Source organism: Argiope bruennichi, chromosome 5 (genome assembly GCF_947563725.1).
Source record: "Argiope bruennichi chromosome 5, qqArgBrue1.1, whole genome shotgun sequence".
Lineage (NCBI taxonomy): Eukaryota > Metazoa > Arthropoda > Arachnida > Araneae > Araneidae > Argiope > Argiope bruennichi.
Genome location: NC_079155.1, coordinates 94,547,659 through 94,568,554, shown reverse-complemented (window position 1 = coordinate 94,568,554; position 20,896 = coordinate 94,547,659). Strand labels below are relative to the sequence as shown.

The 20,896-nt window shown below is 28.2% G+C and overlaps 2 protein-coding genes across 2 annotated transcripts in view; both read right to left on the bottom strand.

Moving 5' to 3' along the window:
* Window positions 1-20,896, bottom strand: part of LOC129968601 (calsequestrin-1-like) — a 56,363-nt gene that overhangs the window by 18,459 nt on the left and 17,008 nt on the right. Inside the window, exons 2-4 of the mRNA XM_056082663.1 lie at window positions 4,756-4,846; window positions 3,698-3,801; window positions 344-449 (exon numbers count right to left, since the gene is read on the bottom strand). Coding sequence (XP_055938638.1) covers window positions 344-449; window positions 3,698-3,801; window positions 4,756-4,846 — 301 coding nt within the window. The remainder of the gene's footprint in view (window positions 1-343; window positions 450-3,697; window positions 3,802-4,755; window positions 4,847-20,896) is intronic.
* Window positions 6,983-7,952, bottom strand: LOC129968602 (cysteine-rich hydrophobic domain-containing protein 2-like). The gene has a single exon (XM_056082664.1). The coding sequence runs from the start codon at window positions 7,790-7,792 to the stop codon at window positions 7,310-7,312; it is 483 nt and encodes a 160-aa protein (XP_055938639.1). The 5' UTR covers window positions 7,793-7,952; the 3' UTR covers window positions 6,983-7,309.

Genomic DNA, 20,896 nt, shown 5'->3' with positions numbered 1-20,896 from the left:
ATTTCAAAATGAAAGAATTAAGATTAAATATACAAGAAAGAAAAATTATCAAAACAATGCAAGCAATTTTTGTTTCTTGAGATAGATATTAATTTTTTATAGTAAAATAAAGCATTCTTAACAATTTTCTTCAATTTTCTGCTTATAAATATATTAAATTTTGGATAGACAAAAATAATATTCAGAAAAATTTGATGGTACCAAAAAATTGACCATGAAAATTTTTCAAGAATACTGATATTAATATTTCTGTAAAATACTAATATTGCAATTTAATTTTAAAAGGGCAGAGTACATTGCTTCAGTTTTAAATATTACACAATATAAAGTACATAAAAATTACCAGCAGTGCCTTGCATGAAAAATCCAACTAATTTCACTTCTTCAACAGCATCAAAAGCCAATTTGTCAATTTTACCAGTTATTACATTTATTTCTGTTCCATTCACCTGGAGAAAGAAAAATACATCCACTCAATAACATAATTTATACAACTTAGCATTTTAAAAGTTGATTGATAAAACAATTCATTTTGTAAAAAAATTATCCATTATATTAAAAAAAATTATATAAATCTCATTTTTATTTCAAGAAAATGTTTGCGATTAACATTTAAACAAAACTTCAGAGCTGTTTATTAAATAAGGAGGCGGTACTTAAAAGAGGAGCATAAAATCTAAAACAAATACTTGTTTTGAATTAAAAAGCAGATGAATACAATACAGAACAGTTTTCTTTATTTATATTATAAAATATACTTTATATAAAAAGATTGTCCCATTAATCTTATAACAAAAAATGAATTTAGAAATTTCTTAAGTAATAAAAATATATTCAAATTCTGCATATTATTTTTTTTTACACATATGATTTCCATTTTTACCTTTCCCCAGGCTTGAAAATATGGGGCAATTACATTAAAATAAGATAATATTAAAAGACTAAATATTTGGTATAAATTATGTAAGTCTTGAAAAAGCTGTTTTTAACAGATTGTTCTCATTGCAAAACAAAAAGTTAAACACCATAATACTTTACAGAATTAATAAGGCAAGATACAAAAGCACAAAATATAATGAAGCATTTTAAGAAACAAGTTAAACATGATTGAAAAATATTTTGTCACTTAAAGTTTGCAGATTAAAATTATCATGAACAACTTTACATAACAAATTTTAAAAACAAGCTTTCAGGCTTACAAATAATTTTTATTTATCTATAAAGTCTGGTGCATTATATCTAAATATGAAATAACGACTAAAGCAGCATAAATATATTCTATAATGTATGCTCACATCATGCAAAAAAAAAAAAAAAAAATCACACATGGAAAAAAAACCTATTTGATATCTCTATTTTTATACTGATCAATATAAAAAAAGTAGAAATATCATATTGACTTTTTCCTACTGCACAGCCATCTCCAAACAAAAATTTGGAGAAAAAATATGAATAGAAGTTGTACGAGATATATATTTTGTAGAAGTTATCAATCCTCTAAGTTTATCATGCAATCCTATTACAAAAAAGGCACTGTTTTTCTTTTTCTTCTTAACAGGATCTAGTAGTCAAACATACATAAGAATGAATTTGATTCCCTAATTTCATTCAAATAAATGTCAAATGCTTTAATATTGATTAATATTTTAATAATAAACATTATACATATGAAAATGACTGTGCAGAAGAAAAAATATAATAACTATTCACACTTACAATGGCCTCATTAAATTTTTTTTCTTTTTTTCAAAAAAGAACTTTGTATTACACTTTAGAAACAAGCATTCTGAACACTTTCGTACTGCTTTCCTTCAAATTTAAATAACAAAAAATAATTTGTTATTAGCTGAAAGCATTAAATGAATATTAAGCAATTACTTTAGAGAAATTTCTTTTTAAATTCTCCTATTTATTTAAATTATCTATAAACAATAAAATAAATAAGCAAAAGCTAATAAGATATGATAGAAGATTTCTGTAGTTGATTGATGCAACTAATGTTTAAAATATAGGCAGAAATAGCTACTGGAATAAGAAAACTGCCTTAACAACTATGATGAATATGACATAAGAGACTCTTAAAAGGCAGAATATTTGCCTCGCACAAGAGATCAAAAGTGATGGTAAAAGAAATGAGATATAGTTAAAAGCAAGTATCTATAATCTACAGTATTATGAAACTTATTGCCAAAGAAAGAATTAAATCATAGATTTTTTACATGTTGGCTTATTTCTTGAAAAGGAATTTTTGAAAGAAATTTTACCTGAAAAGAAAGGTAAAATCTCAAATATTTCCACTAAAAGGAATTCTTTGAACAAATCTAATATTTAATTGCATTTTAAAATATCACTTGCAAACCAGATAAATCCTCTGGCACAGTACTCATTTTAAAATGAGAAATTTTGATATTATACCAATTGATTTATGCATACTGCTATATAAAAAATAGTAACAAAATAGAAATTTTCAATTGATGCATATTATATATATATATATATATATATATATATATATATATATATATAAACAAGAAAAATTAAATTTTAGAATTCAAGTGACAGCAAGCAATATGACAGTAGCTTTAAAGTGGGCTCTGACCGAAAACTCAATTCAGATATAAGAAATTATATAGAAGAAAGCTGCAGACCACAGGTAAAAAGAAAAAAAAAAAAAAAATTATTGAATAAATTTTAATAATTTTATATAAGTAGATTAATTTAATAATTTTATATAAATACAAAATATACATTACAAACAGAAAGAATGATGGCTCTAAAATCACTTTATATTCAAAATAAAAAAAAAAAAAAAGGAGAGGGGGAAATATTTAATTAATTTGCAAGAAATATTTGTAACATTACCAAATAAAGATTTATTTGATCATGGGAACTTTCAAATAAAATAAATGAAGCAGTTTTAGTTGTAAAAGCAAAATTGCAATAATCTGGAAACATGCTTATTCCACCTGTTCGTTACAATTAACTATCCCCTTTACTGAACATACGCGTATATATGAACTACTTATTTCTGAACTTTCAATTCAAACACTAATGATTTTTTAAAGTTAAAATTTAAAAGAACAATTTTGATCTATCATCTACTCTTTCAAAAGGCACTATGAACCGACCATTGCAAATAAAACTAAACTGAAATTATAACTCAAATCTTTAAACAAAAAGTAGATAAAAAGATTTCAAAAAGTTTAAATCCCAATTAATATTAATACCAAATCATGATAAATATTAAACTTTCCCACTCATTTTGTCTTTCAAAAATATTACATTTAGTTCACTTGAACAAAAATGTTACGATATTTTTGCTGATTAGAAACATTTATCAATATTTTTTACTATATTATGTAAATATGGATGGAAAACAAATAGCTAGACCAATAGAATATATTTAAGATATCAAATTAAAATAGTGATTGACATTTAATGATATTAAATAGCAGTCAATTCAATCCTCGATTGTTTCATGGGTATGTGCAAAAACAATTACAATAATTTTGAATTAAAAAAAAAAACTTTAAAATACAAATTTTGTCTTGAAACACTACCTGTATGAGAAGAAAAACAATTAACTAGCAAAGTTCAGAAGCAAATACAAAAATTAAATGAAAAATTTAAGTCAACGAATAACATTTATAAATGAACAAATAGGTAAAACCTATTAAAGAAAGGACAAATTTCTTACTTTAAATAAGTGATTCAAGAGGGCTCTAGTAGAACGTTTTCCATAATAGGGTATTCCTCTTCCTTTCTTATAGATGTACACATCTCCTGGATTAGCTTGGACATCTAAAATTAAGAAAAAATAAAATCTGTAATATTATTTCTACAATACTGCAAACATCTTGCAGTTAGATAACATTTGAATACTTATTAAACTAGTATTCACATGCTAACTTGCTTAGATTGAGAAAGTAAATAATTTTGTTCCTCCCAAAATGCAAAACTTTTTACTTTAATTTTTAATATGAATTCATGTACAAAACAAAGATGAGGGCACCTATGAGAATTATGTCATGAATTATAAATGAAGCACTGTTTGTATCAATAATTCATAAAGAAAATATAAAATATTGAATAAATAAATTTTATATATTAAAATAATCAAATATATATACTTTACATATTAAAATAATAAAAAAAATATTTTCAGTTGAGAATTTATTGAAATGTTGAAATTGCTTATAACCAGTTTTTCTCAATCTGTTTTTCATTTTTTGCACCTTTCTATTTCCTTATGGCTCTCACTGATGGAAAAATTTAATGATACTTAGTAATATTCAGAAGGTATTAGATATTATCCTAAAGTGTGTTTACACACTTTTAATTCTAACAATATTACACGAGATTCATGAATGCTTAAACATTCATGCAAATTGCCCATTTTTCAAAATATATCTTGCTAATATTTTCTTAAAAGATAAACAATATCATTAAAGCCTTAAGCAACTGTATCCATGTTTTAAAAATGTTTTATAAATGCTATGCAAGAAAGGAACAAAAAGAATTTTAAATATGTAATTGATGATCAGAGCTACAATTTGGATTCTTTTACATTTTCAAAATTACTATGATACATTTCAGTAAATTTATTAAGCACATGCTAATGTAACATGCCATTTAATAATAATTTTATAAACAAATCTCTTTATAGAAAAAAAAAAACAAAAAAAAACAGAATGCTGAAATATTTTTTTTTTATGTTTAAACAAATGAATTTTACAAATATTGAATTTATCTTACTAATAACACCACTTGTCTGGGCAGTATTAATAACATCAGGCAATGCTTCACATACAATGCTATTCTTTTTACGGAGAACTTGAGCAGTTATCTATATAAAAAAAATAACAAGTATTAAATGAATGATACAATTTCAAATATCTTAAAAAGTAAAAAAGTCTTGAAAAATATTACAAATTATTATATAATATTTCAGTTTGATTAACTATGAGTAATCTATTTCTCAGGTAAAACAATTGTGAAAAACAACTGGGTGATTCAAAATATTGTGACATTAAACTTCAATTAGAACATCAACATAGCTCACCTTGAAGATAATCTGTTTGGGCAATCTAATGCACATGACCTTGTCAGTTTTTTTATGCTTGAATGAGCAGAAAACAATTTTTAGGGAAAAAACAGCGATAGTTTAATGTAACAAAAACTTATAATTCTTAGAATTTTCACTGATTTAAAACTGGTTTCTAAAATTGCAGATACATTTTTTTTTACCTCTTATATACTACATATATATGGGAAAAAAACACAATTTCCATTTTAAAAAACTAATTTTTCTTTTGAAATCTTTGTTTTTTGTTTAAAGTTTTAACATTTCAATCAAAAAAAAAAAAAAAAATTGGGCAACTATTTTTAAATTTTTTAAGTACAACCTGAAATTTGAAACAAGAAACTAAGTTTTAACAGTATTTTATTTTTTTATAAAAGCAGGTGTTTGTCATTTTTCTGAGTTCATTAAATTATTCACACATTTTATTGCATTTTTCAAACCAAAATGTGACTTTCATTTTTTTTAAATGTATGTTAAATTTTTATCACAATAATAATTTTAGTCATTTTTTGTAAATTCACACAAGCTTTTGAAAGTTATATTATTAAAGCTAATTTTTATTTGGAAAAAAAATTACACTGTGATTGAATATACTAGTATCTCACATAAACTAGAAATAAAAATTACAAATAATGAAGCAAACTCTTAGAAATTAATATATATAGCACTGAAAAGTTTTTCATATTGAAAATTTTACTTTAAACTGTCAACAAGCAAAATTTCACAACTGTTTGAATGAAACTTGAATTAAAACACTTCATAATAAAAATAAAATTCAAAATTACACAAATATAACATAAATGAGTCATCAGAAAGTAAAAACAAATTTTAATTCCAGTTTCATGTAATCATATTATGCAATTTTAATTCTAACTGATCATGCTATCAATTTTAATGCCATTTTACAATGCATATGTAAAAATATGGATATTATATTAACTTCCAATTTCTAAGTTAGACATTGCTATTTTGGATGGATGATGCAATTTTAAAATGTGTTTAGACAAGAACTATATTCATGCTGGTATATTACTCTCCAAACTTCCTGCCATATCACTGTAATTCCACTCCATTCATCATATTAAAATGTAACTAACAAATTACTGCACAACTATAGAAAAATGACAGTAATGTATAATTCCTTAATGATGAAGTATATTTTTTGAAATATATTTTATTATTTCAATAGTTAGAAGCAAGTTAAATAACAACAAGTTAATGAAAATATGAAATAACTATTCTGATATTGACATAAATTTAAAAGTTAATTTTATGGATTTTTTTATAACTGATAAAAAAAAACTGTTTCCTTTATAAAATTAAATAACATTATATATATATATCAATTATTGAAAGTATATTTGTTTAAAAGGAGATATTTGTTAATATAATTATTCAAACATAATTTTGAAAAACTAAATATCTTAATATTAATAATTTTTTTTATTATTTAGAACAAATTTTATCTAATTAAATATTTAAAAGAATAAAACTATTAAAAGTTTTGAAAACAAATGTCTAACATCAAATATTTCTACTAGCTCTTCAATTTTTCCTTAATCTATATAAGCAATATACTGAAAACTAACCAGTTACTATAAAATGGGAAATTAATACTCTGATATTACTTAGGTTAACTGACTTGCAAATCAAATTTTCAAAGAAAAATTATTCTAATCAAAACTCACCTAATTTATCACCAGACATTTATATTTTCCAATCTACATGAAGTATTTCTTGATTATGTTAAAAACAAATTCTTCATATGTTATAATATTTTTAAAAATAAATACAACACACAATTTTTCTGATGTTCAAGAAAAGAAATCAGAATTTTCTGCTAGCTAAATTCAATAATTAGAATGAAATAAATCCAACATATGCATAAAAACACACGGATGAATACAAAAATTGTGCAATTTATTATTTGCTTCGCAACATATTTATTTTTGCAAACACAACAGCTAAGTCTTTGACATTATATATATATACGTTTCAAATCAACAAACATTCTAAGCTAAGTATCAACTAAAATTTTTTTCTAATCAGAGAATTTCTTAAATTGTTTTGCACATTTGTGAATCCAATAATAATATGATAATTTTGGAATTCAATTTTTTTTTTGAATCTATGTAAATCCACAATACATAAACTTTTGATAAAAACTACATTCTTATGTCGAATTCATAATGCGTATACACATGAAAATAGTGATGATCATCAGTCTTAATCTGGACGATGAATAGGAATTTTAGGAATAAATTCAATGAGTAAAACATATTCCATCATACTATTAGATTCACATGCTTGTTTATTTAGCTTCCATCTTAATCCAAGTTTATTATAAAGATGATTATTTTCCCATTCCAACACTTTTTCAATTGAATGGCGAGTTCTTCTGCTAAGGCAAATGACAGGCCATAGTGAACAACCTAATGTACAACAGCAGCACAAACAACCACAGAATAACCATTTTACATTTACAGGTAAAGTTTTACGAAGGACACTGTTGACTCGATTAATAGTAGCTTTGTATTCTTCAAGAGCTACTCTTCCAGTCAATGCAGATGGAAATTTAGTATCAAATCTGTTACTCAATCCAAAAACAGTCATATTACCAGCTCCCCGAATTATTACTGGTTCAGGAGAGAAATCAGTATGAATTTGTTCTTCATCGACTTCTTCAAAAATTGTATCGAATTCAGCCATTTTTCGTATTCCTGAAACGATTTATATCATAACATTCACTGTAAATGTATGGAACATGACTGTTATTGAACACAAAGCGAACAATAGCTTATAACCCAACATCCCTAATCACATTGTTTACCACTGATTGGGATTTATTTTTAGGACGCACTTCGAAGGTTTGAGCAACGACTGCATATTATTTTTCGAGGTTATCGTTCAAATTTATTCTCAAAACTTTTTTCAGTCTCCATAATTAATTAAATAATTTTAAATATTCATTTAGGATAATTATTGCTAAATTGTGACATTTTACAAAGTAAAATACTATACAGAATTAATGTTCTTGCTTGGTTTGCGCAATGACGTCATGACACGTGATATTCTGAAGAAATGTAACAATGTCGGATGTAAATGTAACTTGCGGAACTCGGAGAAGTGGAGGTCAGAAAAGAAAGAGAAAGAAAGCTCGTTTTCCTTTTATATAAATGTATTAAAATCAATATTGTAACATATTTTAAATCTGATATACTCTCTGTAATTTGTGGTATAACCAATAGGAGTGGGCTAACCATAACTTTCTCGCATTTTCTTTAACCCTCTAAGCGGCAACCCCGGAAAAAGACGGAATCTTTTCTCCCTTCAAAACGGCGGACCCGTCTATAGACGGAAACAAAACCTCCCTTAAAACTGTCACTGCCCGTATTTTTACGGGTTCTAGTTTTTCCCTACCCCCAATCTCAAGCTGTGAGATAATGAGAAGGGAATGTGAGATAAGGAAAAGTGAATCGTTGTCAGTGGACGATATGATTGATGTTTTCCTGCTCGAGCCCTTTTAAGCATTTTAAAATCTCGCTTACGTTCTGAGGCGTTACTTTTGAGATTTTGATAATAATTACGTATCCAAAATGAAATTTAAATAATGAGAATAAAATTGAAAGTATGAAAGTATATACCTGGAATGAATACATATATAAACGTATTATTATTAATAATTTGAAACATAAGATTTTAAATCTTTCTAGCATAAGAAAATAGTTAATGTAAAAAATAAATAAAAAATATATAATTAAAATTTGACAAGTTTCTTTTTTATAGCGTGCTTTCATTTAAGGATTTTAGAATTGACATTGCTTATGCAACTTATTTTTGGAAATAAGATACTAAACTTATTTACAGAATTTACTTAACGAACGAAACTTTTTAACTTTTAATGAATTATTTTTTTTAGTGTTCATTAATAAGTGTATTTCAAAACGGGGAGATATATAGAACCAATATATTAAAGTGCGATTTTTCGGAAAGATTAGTATTTGTTACATTAAATCCTTATTTTTATAACGTAATAAACTATATATGAAAATTGAATATTTGTTTCATTCTTTAAACCTTATAGAATTTCACACTCTTTGACGAATTCGAACAAAAATGTAAGCATTGTAGAGATATAAGTTTCATTGTTTTTATATTTTTCCTCTGGTTTTTAATAATATTTTCAAAATTAATATAAGCGCAGTTTTTAAAGGTTCTATTTTTTGTATCGAAATATTAATCTTATTTCACTGTACAATCTTATATATACATCGCACGATTCTGTTTATATGAAAGTGGTTTATATTGACATTTTTACTCTTAATGCTGAGTAATTTAATCCACGAATTTTAATCCACTTGAAAGTGAGTGAATGTGTGAGTTAAATGTGAGAATAAATAATTTTAAAATTGTTGCCATTATTTTAACTCCTTGATCTAATTTTATCTCATATGTTAGCATTTAAAAATTTTTTAATGCGTACAACTGGCATTTAGACTATTTTCTTCTCCTGTTTGGTCAGTTCGAGTTCACTGGATGTGATTTTTAACAAACAAGACGGGATATGATCTTTGTTTTATTTTATTTTTGATCACGAGAGTAAAAAAAATTCGGAAACTCCCACTTCCATGTAATTTGAAATTCTTTATTCTTAATAACTTTTAGCCTCACATTTTCCTTTTTTAAAAACAGAACTAGTTTGAACAAGGGTGTCAGACATGAAGGTCGCTTGCGAATATTTCTATTAAAATAGCGAATATCTCTAATTATAATGAATATGAATGTTCGTATTGGCGATCTCCAGATCAAACTGTTTGACTTAGAGCGAACGCACTTCGCCATTAAATAATTAGAAAACTGTTAACGTTCACCTCGAGAGGAAATTTTCAAAATTTTAATTAAAACTTGTTAATTAAAAATTATTTAAAATTTTACCATTTATCAGCGATAAAATACGAAATTATTCTAATATAATTTATACAATGTGTCATTTATACATTTGAATGTATCACCAAGAAAAATCATTCTTTGAGGTAAAATTAAGATCTTGAACTTTTAGTGTCTTATTTATTGAGATGCTAATTATGGAGCATTCTCTTCAGCCACATGGTTTATTTGTATTTCAGTAAAGAAATTTTTACCCCTTTGCTTTTAGCTTAGATCTTTTTAACCTTTTAATTAAATCATCATCAATGGGTAAAAAGCCGGAATAAAATATAAGGATAACAATGAAAACGTTTAGTTTCAATTCAAAAATAAAATATATTTTTAAAATATGCTAAAATATTTTTAATTTAATTAAAAGTGGGGAGAAAAAATTTGAATTCACAATTAATGTACAAATTATTTTTCTACTGTGATATTTTCGAATGAAATTTAAAATTTTAATAATTTTTATTAACCCTTTAAAGGGCCTTTTTTTCCTAGTCATGTTGGAGTAAAATGTTTTTAAAATTAAGATTGGCCTAGGAAAAATAATTCATTCAACTTATTAGATCAGTTTAATCTGAATTATTAATTAATTTTTCCAATTAATAACTAAGAAATAAATCAAGACACTTCATTTTATTTGAGATAAGCAATTGAAACCTCTAACCTACAATTGAAACCTTACTGAAAAATTCGTAAGAATTTATGCCAACTTACATAACTTTATTCAAAAATTGTTGAATTTGGTGATGAGCATACTTCCCTTGTCCCTTGAAAGGGTTAATTAAAATTTTAAAGAAATGATTCCCACTGTCCAATGTATGTAGATGCAGATTTTGGTAATTCTATTTCAAATTGTCTGGTCTGAAAAGTACCAATACAACCAGACAAGTAATGACACACACACTTGTCCATCTTTATTATTAACTTAGACGAATGTTTGTGCGTGGCGTCTATTAGATCTTCTATATATATCTTAGTGGAATATGCATCTTAGAAAATGAAAATGTGTAAAATGTTTTTTTTTTCTGAAAATTTTAAAAAATTATGAATTAAAAATAAAATGAGATTTTGAAGTGTATTCCATCATAACTTTCAAAATTATTACAGAATAAGAAGGAATTTTTGGAAATTTTTATTGAATAAGAGATCATTCAAAGTCATTTCAAAAATTAAAAAGAAATATTCAGTATATACATAAAACTTTATTGCTGAATGATTCTATTCCCTGTATTTAGAAATTTATTAAGCCTGATTGGTTTCAACAAAAAAGGTTTTGCATTAATTGAAGTTTATTCACTCCCGTTTTAAATTAAGGAATTACTGTCAAGGAGCTGACAGAAAATTAAAAAAATCTGCAATACAGAATGGTACAATGAGTCTGCAATAGTATGAATTATATGACTATCAAAATTTGAAATTTCAAGATGTATTGCTGAAGAAAACATTTAATTAAAAATTTTATATTGGCTAGTAACCTCGACGTAACACATGTGCTGGTCACCAAAAGCAATAAATAATGTAAAAGTAATAAGTAAAAAAGATCAATGCAACTGTATTTGCAAAGCTTTTAAATTCAGATTTTTCTTTTTAATGATTCGTTTACCCTACGGTTTGTCGTTATCCGATTGCAAAATAGTAAGAGCTTTGATTCTAACCCGAAAAACTTAAAACTGAGATTTTTCAAAAATTGTAATTTATTTTAAAACAGTACTTAATATTCTGTAGGAACTTGATTTGCAGGTATTCAAAAAATTCCAGTTGCAAATGGTTAATTATGAGTCTAAATAATCTGTATTATTTGAGTCATTTTTCCAGGCCAAATTTGTATCATGAATATTACAAAGAAATATTTTTACAATTATTTTTATTTGTTACAGTCATAAGGCGCATCGACCAGTTATTTCAGCATTACTGAATAACTGGCCAATTAAATATTGTACAGTATATTTAATTATAAAATTTTAATCATGCAGATAAATACTGAAAATCGATATATTTGAAAGTGAAACATTGCATGAAATTCCCTAATTACACAATTATTTTTTTTGAATACTGAAGAAACAAAGTTATAACGTAGTGTTACTTATCACAATTAATGTTTTAAACATGCATTTTAAAATATTAAAATAAATTGGCAATGCGCTGAAAGGGTTTTTTTTAAAAAATTAAATCACTTGCAGGTAATGTCGAGAAATAATTGCACAGTACTACGGAATAAAATAATTTGCGAAACATATTGCAATGAAAAAAATATTAGACGAGGACTTTCATTTTATAAAAACCAGACTAGTATCAAAATAAACATGATAATAACTTATTCCTAACATAAATTTTATGTATTGTTTTATAAAATAATCGAAAAACCTCTAAAAAAACAATCACATTTTCGCATTTTCAATCGATGTTATTGTCAATCTCTTCCTAAGCACTGAAAGAAAAATGCTCTTAGAAATCGAAAGACTACGATAAGAAACACCTGCTACTCACAGCATGAAATTTGCTAATCACTTCCCACCTGCAGCGCTGAACTGACCGCAAAAGGGGAAAGCAATCCTTTTGACCAAACCGCGACATTTTTAAGGTTGAACCTGTTATTCCGGCGTGCCGCTTTCGGTAAGGATAGCAATCTGAAAGCCGCCGCCAGGAGGGTTAATAAGGTTTTTATACTAGGGAACATCTTGCATAGCATGGGAGTGCAATCGTTCGAAATATTAAGCTTTGGTATAAATTTAACATTTTTATTGAATTTATAATGTAATACTGGTCAAATATTTTTTAGCGATTTATGTCTGCCTTTCCGTTAACAGTATCCTCAAATCGAATTTATGTTTTAGACACGTTTTTCACAAAAGATTGAAACAAAAATTTGGAACAGAGCTACACTTATAATTACAAAATCACATACTAAATTTGATATATTTAAGTGATTGTGCTTTTGAGCTACAGCGTTTACATACTTCTGAAAGATTAGATCGACAGACGGCCAATTTTTGTTGGATTTGGTTCAAATTTGTCTACACTATAGACATTAAATCTGCGTACCGAATTTTATCGATCTAGATCTTTCCTTTTTGTAGCTATCGTGTTAATTTATATTTTAACAGACTCCTTCCACTGAATGTTGTTTAATCAATATTTGGTTGAAATTTACGCATATGGTGTCAAGACCGTACTCCAAATTTCAAGCTGAAAAGCCGTTTTTGAGTTATCTTCGTTACAGACAAACGAAAGTTTTCAAAAATGTGTTTTTTGAACTCAGGAATGTTTTAAACCTATGGATTAGTCAAAGTTCTCGAGTTCGAATTTTATGACGACTACAATACTTAATGTACTTCGTATACGAGAAAGTAAAAATCGTAATACACAGAATGCAACACTGTATAATACGTATGAATTTTAAAGAGCAATTTGAAGCAACCTTGTGAAATAAGTGCTAACTAGAGAGAGAGTATGGGATGCAAAGCTAATTATATTTTTTCATTGATTAAAAATTAAGTAATAATTTTTAAGTAATTTAGGCGAAAATATTAAAACACAAAAATCATACCCACTCCACGTTAAAATATCAGAAAATAATAAATTCATTTTTTTCCGTATAACTTTTTTCTTTAATTTTGAAAAATAGATTTAAGTATATTTTAACATTATCACTGTTTTAATTACCGAATTTATACACATGGGAGCTACGAAGATACTTAGCACATTTTTTTATATGTACGTTATCGCTATTTATATCTTTATGAACAAATTTTTAAAACACACTCAAAAAAATGGATGGAGTAAGCCTAGAACTATATATTATAGTTTTGACGTTTCTGTAAACAATTGAGGTTTTTTTTTTTTTTTTTTCTGCATTAGTGATTTACAAATCTTATGAAAAACGTTCATGTCATATTGGGTCATAATTCTTGAAGAGAATTGTTTTATTTTTTTCAAAAATTCTAGGAAAAGTTATTAAGAATCAAAATCTTTTCTATAACTACTTAAAAATTTTGTGTCTGTAAAGCGAGACTAAGTGTTAATTATTAAAAAATTAATTCCTCATTCAAAGACTCGATTTTTTTTTCTGCGATAGTGGATTTTTATTCATGTAACGTTTTAGTTTCTACATTTTAAATTTTCATTGAATTCATTAAGTCTTGTAAAGAAATTTTTAACATTTTCTTTTTACAACTTTCATTTATTGCCTCACAATGCCCTAAAACATTGTTATGATATTTACAAGATAGTGTATAGCATTCAGAAAATCCAACAATAATGTAGTTAATCTTACAATGTCTTTTGCTAATAGAATAAATGAGAATCCGCATTTTCATATATTCCAACGATTTTAAACCATTTAAAGCGGCGGTCCAACGACCTGCCACCTCACGGATTTGGTCATAAATCTGACATCCAACCCACTGGGGGACCACACTCCCCCGTCGTACGCCTGTAGCTTCCCGCAAAATGTCGGTAGATGGATAAACATCAAAGAACCGGAAAATTTGTTTGGGCTATGGGGGGGGGGAAGGGAGTCAAAGAAACTGAGGGTTTTGAGCGGTCGAAAGGGGAACGCGTGCCGTCTGAAGATTTCTTTGGTCGTGGGTCCGCTGCCACAGGCGGGGGTGGAACCACGAAGGAAGGGTGACAGTTTTATGACCACATCTGTGAAGATCATTCGGCCATTGGACCGCGGCTTAACTGTTACGATGAAGCGTGTTTCCTGCCTCGATCGTCCTATTTTCAACTTAGCTAAAACTATTTACTTATGTTATATAACCCAAGTAACACGCAATATTGCATAATATTAGGAAAACAATATTGGATAACATGTTTTGTACAATATATTGTGCAATTAATTGTATAATATCGTTTTACAACTTTAAGATAGTGTAAAATTTCCGATTATTATGTTAATCAGTATTGGGATCTAAAGTTGAAAATATAATTTTACTCATATTCATCAAATTATCTACCAACAATATAAATATTCTCAAAACCAATTCAACACAGAAAATACAATTCAATATTTAAACTATTCTAATTTTTTTTTTTTTTTTTTTTTTTTTTTTTTTTTTTTTTTTTACAGTTTTGGGTTGAGAATGTGATTTAAAGTCAAAAGGAAAGGGATTTCACTTGTTAACTAATATTTGTTATGACAATAAATTATAATATTTTGGTTAAAAAATAATAGTTTTAAATACATGGAATATTAATTTTTTTCCCGATTTTTTTTTTAAAATTAAAATTTTAGTATTAAGAAAAAGGTAAAATACCCCCCCCCCCTATTGCTTTCAGAGATCTTGATAATTTGCTTAGACATATTACTTCTGGCATGTTCTATTTATAATAAAAATTGTATGAAGAATTTGTCAAAAGCAAAATTTTTAAACGTATATATTTTTTATAAGTGTATTTTATTTTAAATAAATGAAGAGGGATCTGAGACATTTTATTAAAATTCGGACGTTTTTTAAAATCAGCGCAAAATTCAAAATCAAGATATCAAAATTTGTATCTGGGTTGTTACATCACTTCAGGTGAAATACATAAAAATGAATAATTTTATATTTTCCCCCCTTTTGGCTCCCATGAGTAGATATGAAGACAAAAAAAAAAATTGATTCAAGTTCAAAAGAACCTTACCATATTGATCAGTACATTATTATTAAATTCTCTCTAAATCATTCGATAATTGAAAAAGAATGTAGCATTCATTATGTGAGTAATACACTTTATGGAAGCAAGCTATTGTCATTTTTTTTCTGATCTGACCATCTATAATATGATTTCCATATACGTATTAAGAATGAAGTTTGTTAAATCGAAGAACGAATAAAAAGAAATCCATGAAATATGATTTCAAAATTGTATTTCCGTTTTTTATAGCTGATAAATTCATCATTTATTTATATCTTCAGATATTTATGAAAAGAGGCCATGAGATAGTTCATTATGAAACTTCACTCATAAAATTCTCTTTTTGCATCAAGCTATACATAAAATTGTGATGGATCGCATTTAACTATACTTTAGTTTATTCTGAATCTTTTTTAAATATTCTGAAATGAGGATTTAAAAATAATTTTATTATATGCTTCCGAATTTCTTACACATTTCAATGTGTAAATTTTGTATACTACCATGAATTCATTCAAAATAATCGCTCCTTAACCATAAAAAGGGAAATGCATGTAAAACATGATTTGAAGAATTAGGGGTGGAGTTTTTACTCATCATAATTTTAAGGAAACTGTCAAATTTTTATATATCATTGTCCAAACGCTGGCGAATACGGTACAGTTCATCGGATAGGAAGAAAGCCAGCAGAAAAGAGAACGCGTGAGAAAGTATTTTGAGCTTGCATAATTATTGAAAGGAGTTTACTGATACAGCGTTTTGGTTCAGTGGGACAAAATATAACCCGCGCTGCTCAGAAGTTACAATAAAGCGGGATTCCGAGTGAGTAGGAAATTATTTTTAGAATGTGTAGATAAATTAGAATTTATTACATGCCTATACTTAAGTCTGTTTCCGTGACTTTTTAAAATATACTTTAGGAGATTAAAGAAAATAACTGCGATATTAAATAGTGAAAAATATTCTCTTTTTAGTTTTTATCATTAGTTATTAAGAAGAAAACATTAGTAGTTATTTTTTTGTCATAATTCATTCTTTGCATCATTAACAAAACCAGAAGACATTTTTTTTTTACTTCAAGGTTGGGACCTCTTCTTAACACGTGTTCTAAAAAGGAAATAAACGATAAGAAAGGGAAACTGATAAATTAGGTGTTTACTTCCTTCCACATTCATTTTCTGATTCATTCGTTGTTTCTAAACTTCCCATAATAAGGAGGAACCGAAAGGCAATTATGGTCATAGAGGAAACGCGAAAGGAATGCTACAATCAACCGCAAACAGCTGCTGCAGCATACATGGTCCAGTTATATTTATGTGACCACCTGTCAAAATCCAGAATAACCACCTTTCGCAGAGCAAACAGCTGTGAGAGGTGCAGGAAGAGAGTCAATTAGGTTCCTGAAGGTGTTCACCCGGATATTGAGCCATATCAACTCCAGTGCAGTAGCCAGCTGCGCTAGGTTGGTTATACGGGTGAGGACCCATGGTGCGAGCAACTCGATCGAGGTGGTCCCACGGATTCTTGAATGGCTCAAGTCCGGGGAATTTGCTGGCCAAGGAATTACGGTAAACTCATCCTGGTGCTCTTCGAAGCACGTAAGTATCCTGGGAGCGTTATGATACGTCGTATTGCCCTGATGGTAAATGCTATCATCTTAAGGAAAAATAATTTGCATGTAAGGGTGAACAAGGTTCGCAAAGAGAGATACATACATGTATTGATCCATCGTGTCTTCCACAATGAGGAGTGCACCCACAGAATACCATGAAAACATTCCCCGGACCATAATGCCCCCTCCTCCAACTGGGACAATTCCAGCTATTGCTGCTTTCAGATGTTTCACGCCGTATATGCCAACGTCCATCTGTCCGATGGAGCATAGACGTGATTCATCGGAAAAAGCTACCTGTCTCCACTCAGTGAAAGTCCAGTTGTGGTATTGGAGTGAAAATTCCAGCCTTCGTCACCGATGAGCAGCAGTCAGATAGGTGCATTACCCAGGTGTCTGATGTGGAGGCCCATACACAGTAACGTTTGCTGAACCATCTTTGTGGAGACACTGTTGGTAGCCCCTTGCTTCATTTGGGAAGTCAGTTGCTCAACGGTTGCACGTCTATTCGCCCGAACGCATCTCCCTAGCCATCGTTCATCTCTGCCATCTATGGGCTGTGGTGCGCCACATTTGCCATGTCGTTGATTTTGGATAGTGCCATTTTGCCATGCACTGTGTGCTTTTACCGCTGCGGTCCGCGAAGAGTTCACAAAATGTACCGTTTCGGAAATGCTTCCATCCTTGGCCCGAAAGCCAACGATCATGCCCTTTTGGACGCCGGATAAATCGCTTCGTTTCTGCATGACTGCAAGAACTGAAATGTTTTCCGAATGCCGGCAAACAAACTTTATATATCTACCAAATTTGCAGATAACACTTGTCTTCAGCGATTGATTATTTAATGTTGACGTCAAAAATAGGTGGTGGTCACATTAATATGATTGGACTGTATATTATATATATATATATATATATATATATATATATATATATATATAATGAATAAATACAAATAATCTTTATCTAAGGATCTCACATCGAAGTCGAATGTTTCCTTGGGTCAAATACTATAAAGAATGGAATTTGGAAGGTAAAGTGTTTAAGTTTTAGAATATCACAATGATTGAATTTGATCCATGGTTTCATCGACACTGATATTCCTTAAGATGCCCATAAATATTAAATAAAATAAATACTAAATTATATTGATTACTATAAGAAAATTATATTAATTATTTTCTTTATAAACTTATTAAAGAATGCTGTGTAATTTGTAAGAAACCTGAAAAATCCTTTTAAATATTCATTAAATTTGCTAACAGTCAAAGGCGTTGGAAATATAAAGTTCGAATGTCAGATTTAGAATGTTGAGCAGACAGAGTAAATTGACTAAATCAATACCGAATTAAAGAATTTTACGAAATGTGAAATCCATTCTTTGGTTAAAAAAATACCCCGAAATCTCATTTGCTACATCAGTTTTCTTATCTAATGTTCGATGCTGAGAAATTTATTCATAAGTGTGGTAAGTGTTACAAATACTACAGTCAGTTGTAAAACGATTTTCAAATGTACGCACTTGTTGGCGCGAATCAAGGAAAAAATAAGCCCTCTTTAAGAAATTCTACGAACTAATAATAAAATGAATGCAAAAATGATGAGTCACATTTGACTAGCCATTGAGACTGCCAAAGATTTCTTCGAATCAGAACTAAGAATGTATATTTAACTAAGATCGAAAGTGGCGCGAACTTAAGTGATAAGCTAATATCGCAACAAAATATATCAAATAAACCAGCTTTTCTAATAGTTGTTACAGTTTGGCGCAGCATAGCCAAAATCATGGCTCTTGTGCCAATAAAATCCACAAATTCTAATAGTTGTATTTATGTATTTTTCAGCGCGATCTTTGGCGATTAATCGCTGAGATATAATTAATACAAAAATAAAAAAAATACTAACTGTGAATTTTAGTCTAATTTTTTTCTGATCGATTAAAACAAAAAATTGACATAGAACTTCAATAATAATCGCAAAATTACATACCAAATTTTTAACTATTTGAGTCTTCCTATTTTTCAGTAATCATGTTTAAATATTTATGAAAGTATGGACTGACAGACAGTACACACCTTCACATACTTGATTCAAACTTACACTTTTAATGTTAAATCTGAGTATATCTATTTAGCTCTACTCATTTTGCAATTCGGTCAGCCAGATAGACTTCCACGTAATGGAATTGTTCAAAATTTGGTAAAAACTCTAAATTTAGATTCAAATCCATATTCCAAATATCCCTCTTGCAATTTATAATCTTTTTGAGTTATAATGACATATAAATCATGAAATAAAATTATCATGAAATAAAATCTTTTTGAGTTACAAACAGAAATAATTCCACGGAGGAGGATTTAAGGATATCAAACTTGAAGATTCGTCAAAATCTGGAGGTCGAATTTTTTGACGAATTACAATACTTTCTCTCTGCATATTTCATATACGAGAAAGTGAAAAAACCGATGCGAAAATATTAAACAACATTTTTCCAGATATTTTCATTTATAATCCTGGTATATGCGATTTATTTTTTCCGAACTTCTTTCTGAGAAAAATGAAATATTTAACATTACCATAAGTAGAAAAGAATAGATCAAGAAATTTAATGTTCCAGCAGGAATGAGCAATTTAGATTCATGCATACTTTTTTGTAACATTTTTTTTATACTGATGTTAACATCTTCAGTGTTACAATAATGCACGAAACACATTTTATAAGTTGATATATTAAAATGCGGCACAGTATAAGAAATATTATTAAGACAAACATGTTTTTTTTAGCTTGTAGGAAACTTAGGAAGACTTGTGGTAAAAACTTGGCTTTAGAGTCAAAGGATTGATTCCGATTACTTAATTCCAAAAATGCATTTTGGAAATCGGGTTGAGATACTTTTAAATGATTAAGGTATAAATGCTTTTCCTCTGGCATGGCGCGGAAGTTTGCAAAGATTACCCGTGGAGAGGTTCGATAATGATGACGGACCTTTTTTTGTATTTTAAAGATTTTATTGTTTCTCCGCTTTCGGGAGTTACTTTGAGCCTTGCCTTTCGGCGTTGCTGCTACGTCGATGATGTTACAAAGACTGATGGTTTTTTACATATACCGCTAGAGGGTGTTACAAGTGAGAGGCGGGGCAACATGCTTACGTAACAACCCGTTCAGTGATTGCCATCATTAATTATTCAAAATTATAAGGCTCGCTCTAGAATATTTTTAGTGTTGCTTCTAACTGAATATACTATAATATTAATGCATTCCCACTTTATTATGTGTAATTATTAGCATCAACACCTAGGTACAGTAATAATACTATAATACAGAAGCGTTTTTGTCTTTCCCTCTAATAATAATCATACATTTAACTATTATGTATCTAGCATATTATTAGCAGATGTATGGCAGAAAGGAAAAGAAATTATTATTTCACCACAGGAGGACAATTTATTCATGAAGACGAAAGGCGGAACATTTTTGCTCACACCTGAATATAAGAACAAAGTGACAGAAAATTTTCCTTTTAGTGATTTTTATTAAGAGATTATGATAGGGATTTCTTTGACACGTGTCGACTTAGGAAAGGGAATCAGGTATCTTTAAAAGGAATGCGTAGGTGTTAGAGAATTTTATCCCTTTGCTCGGAACG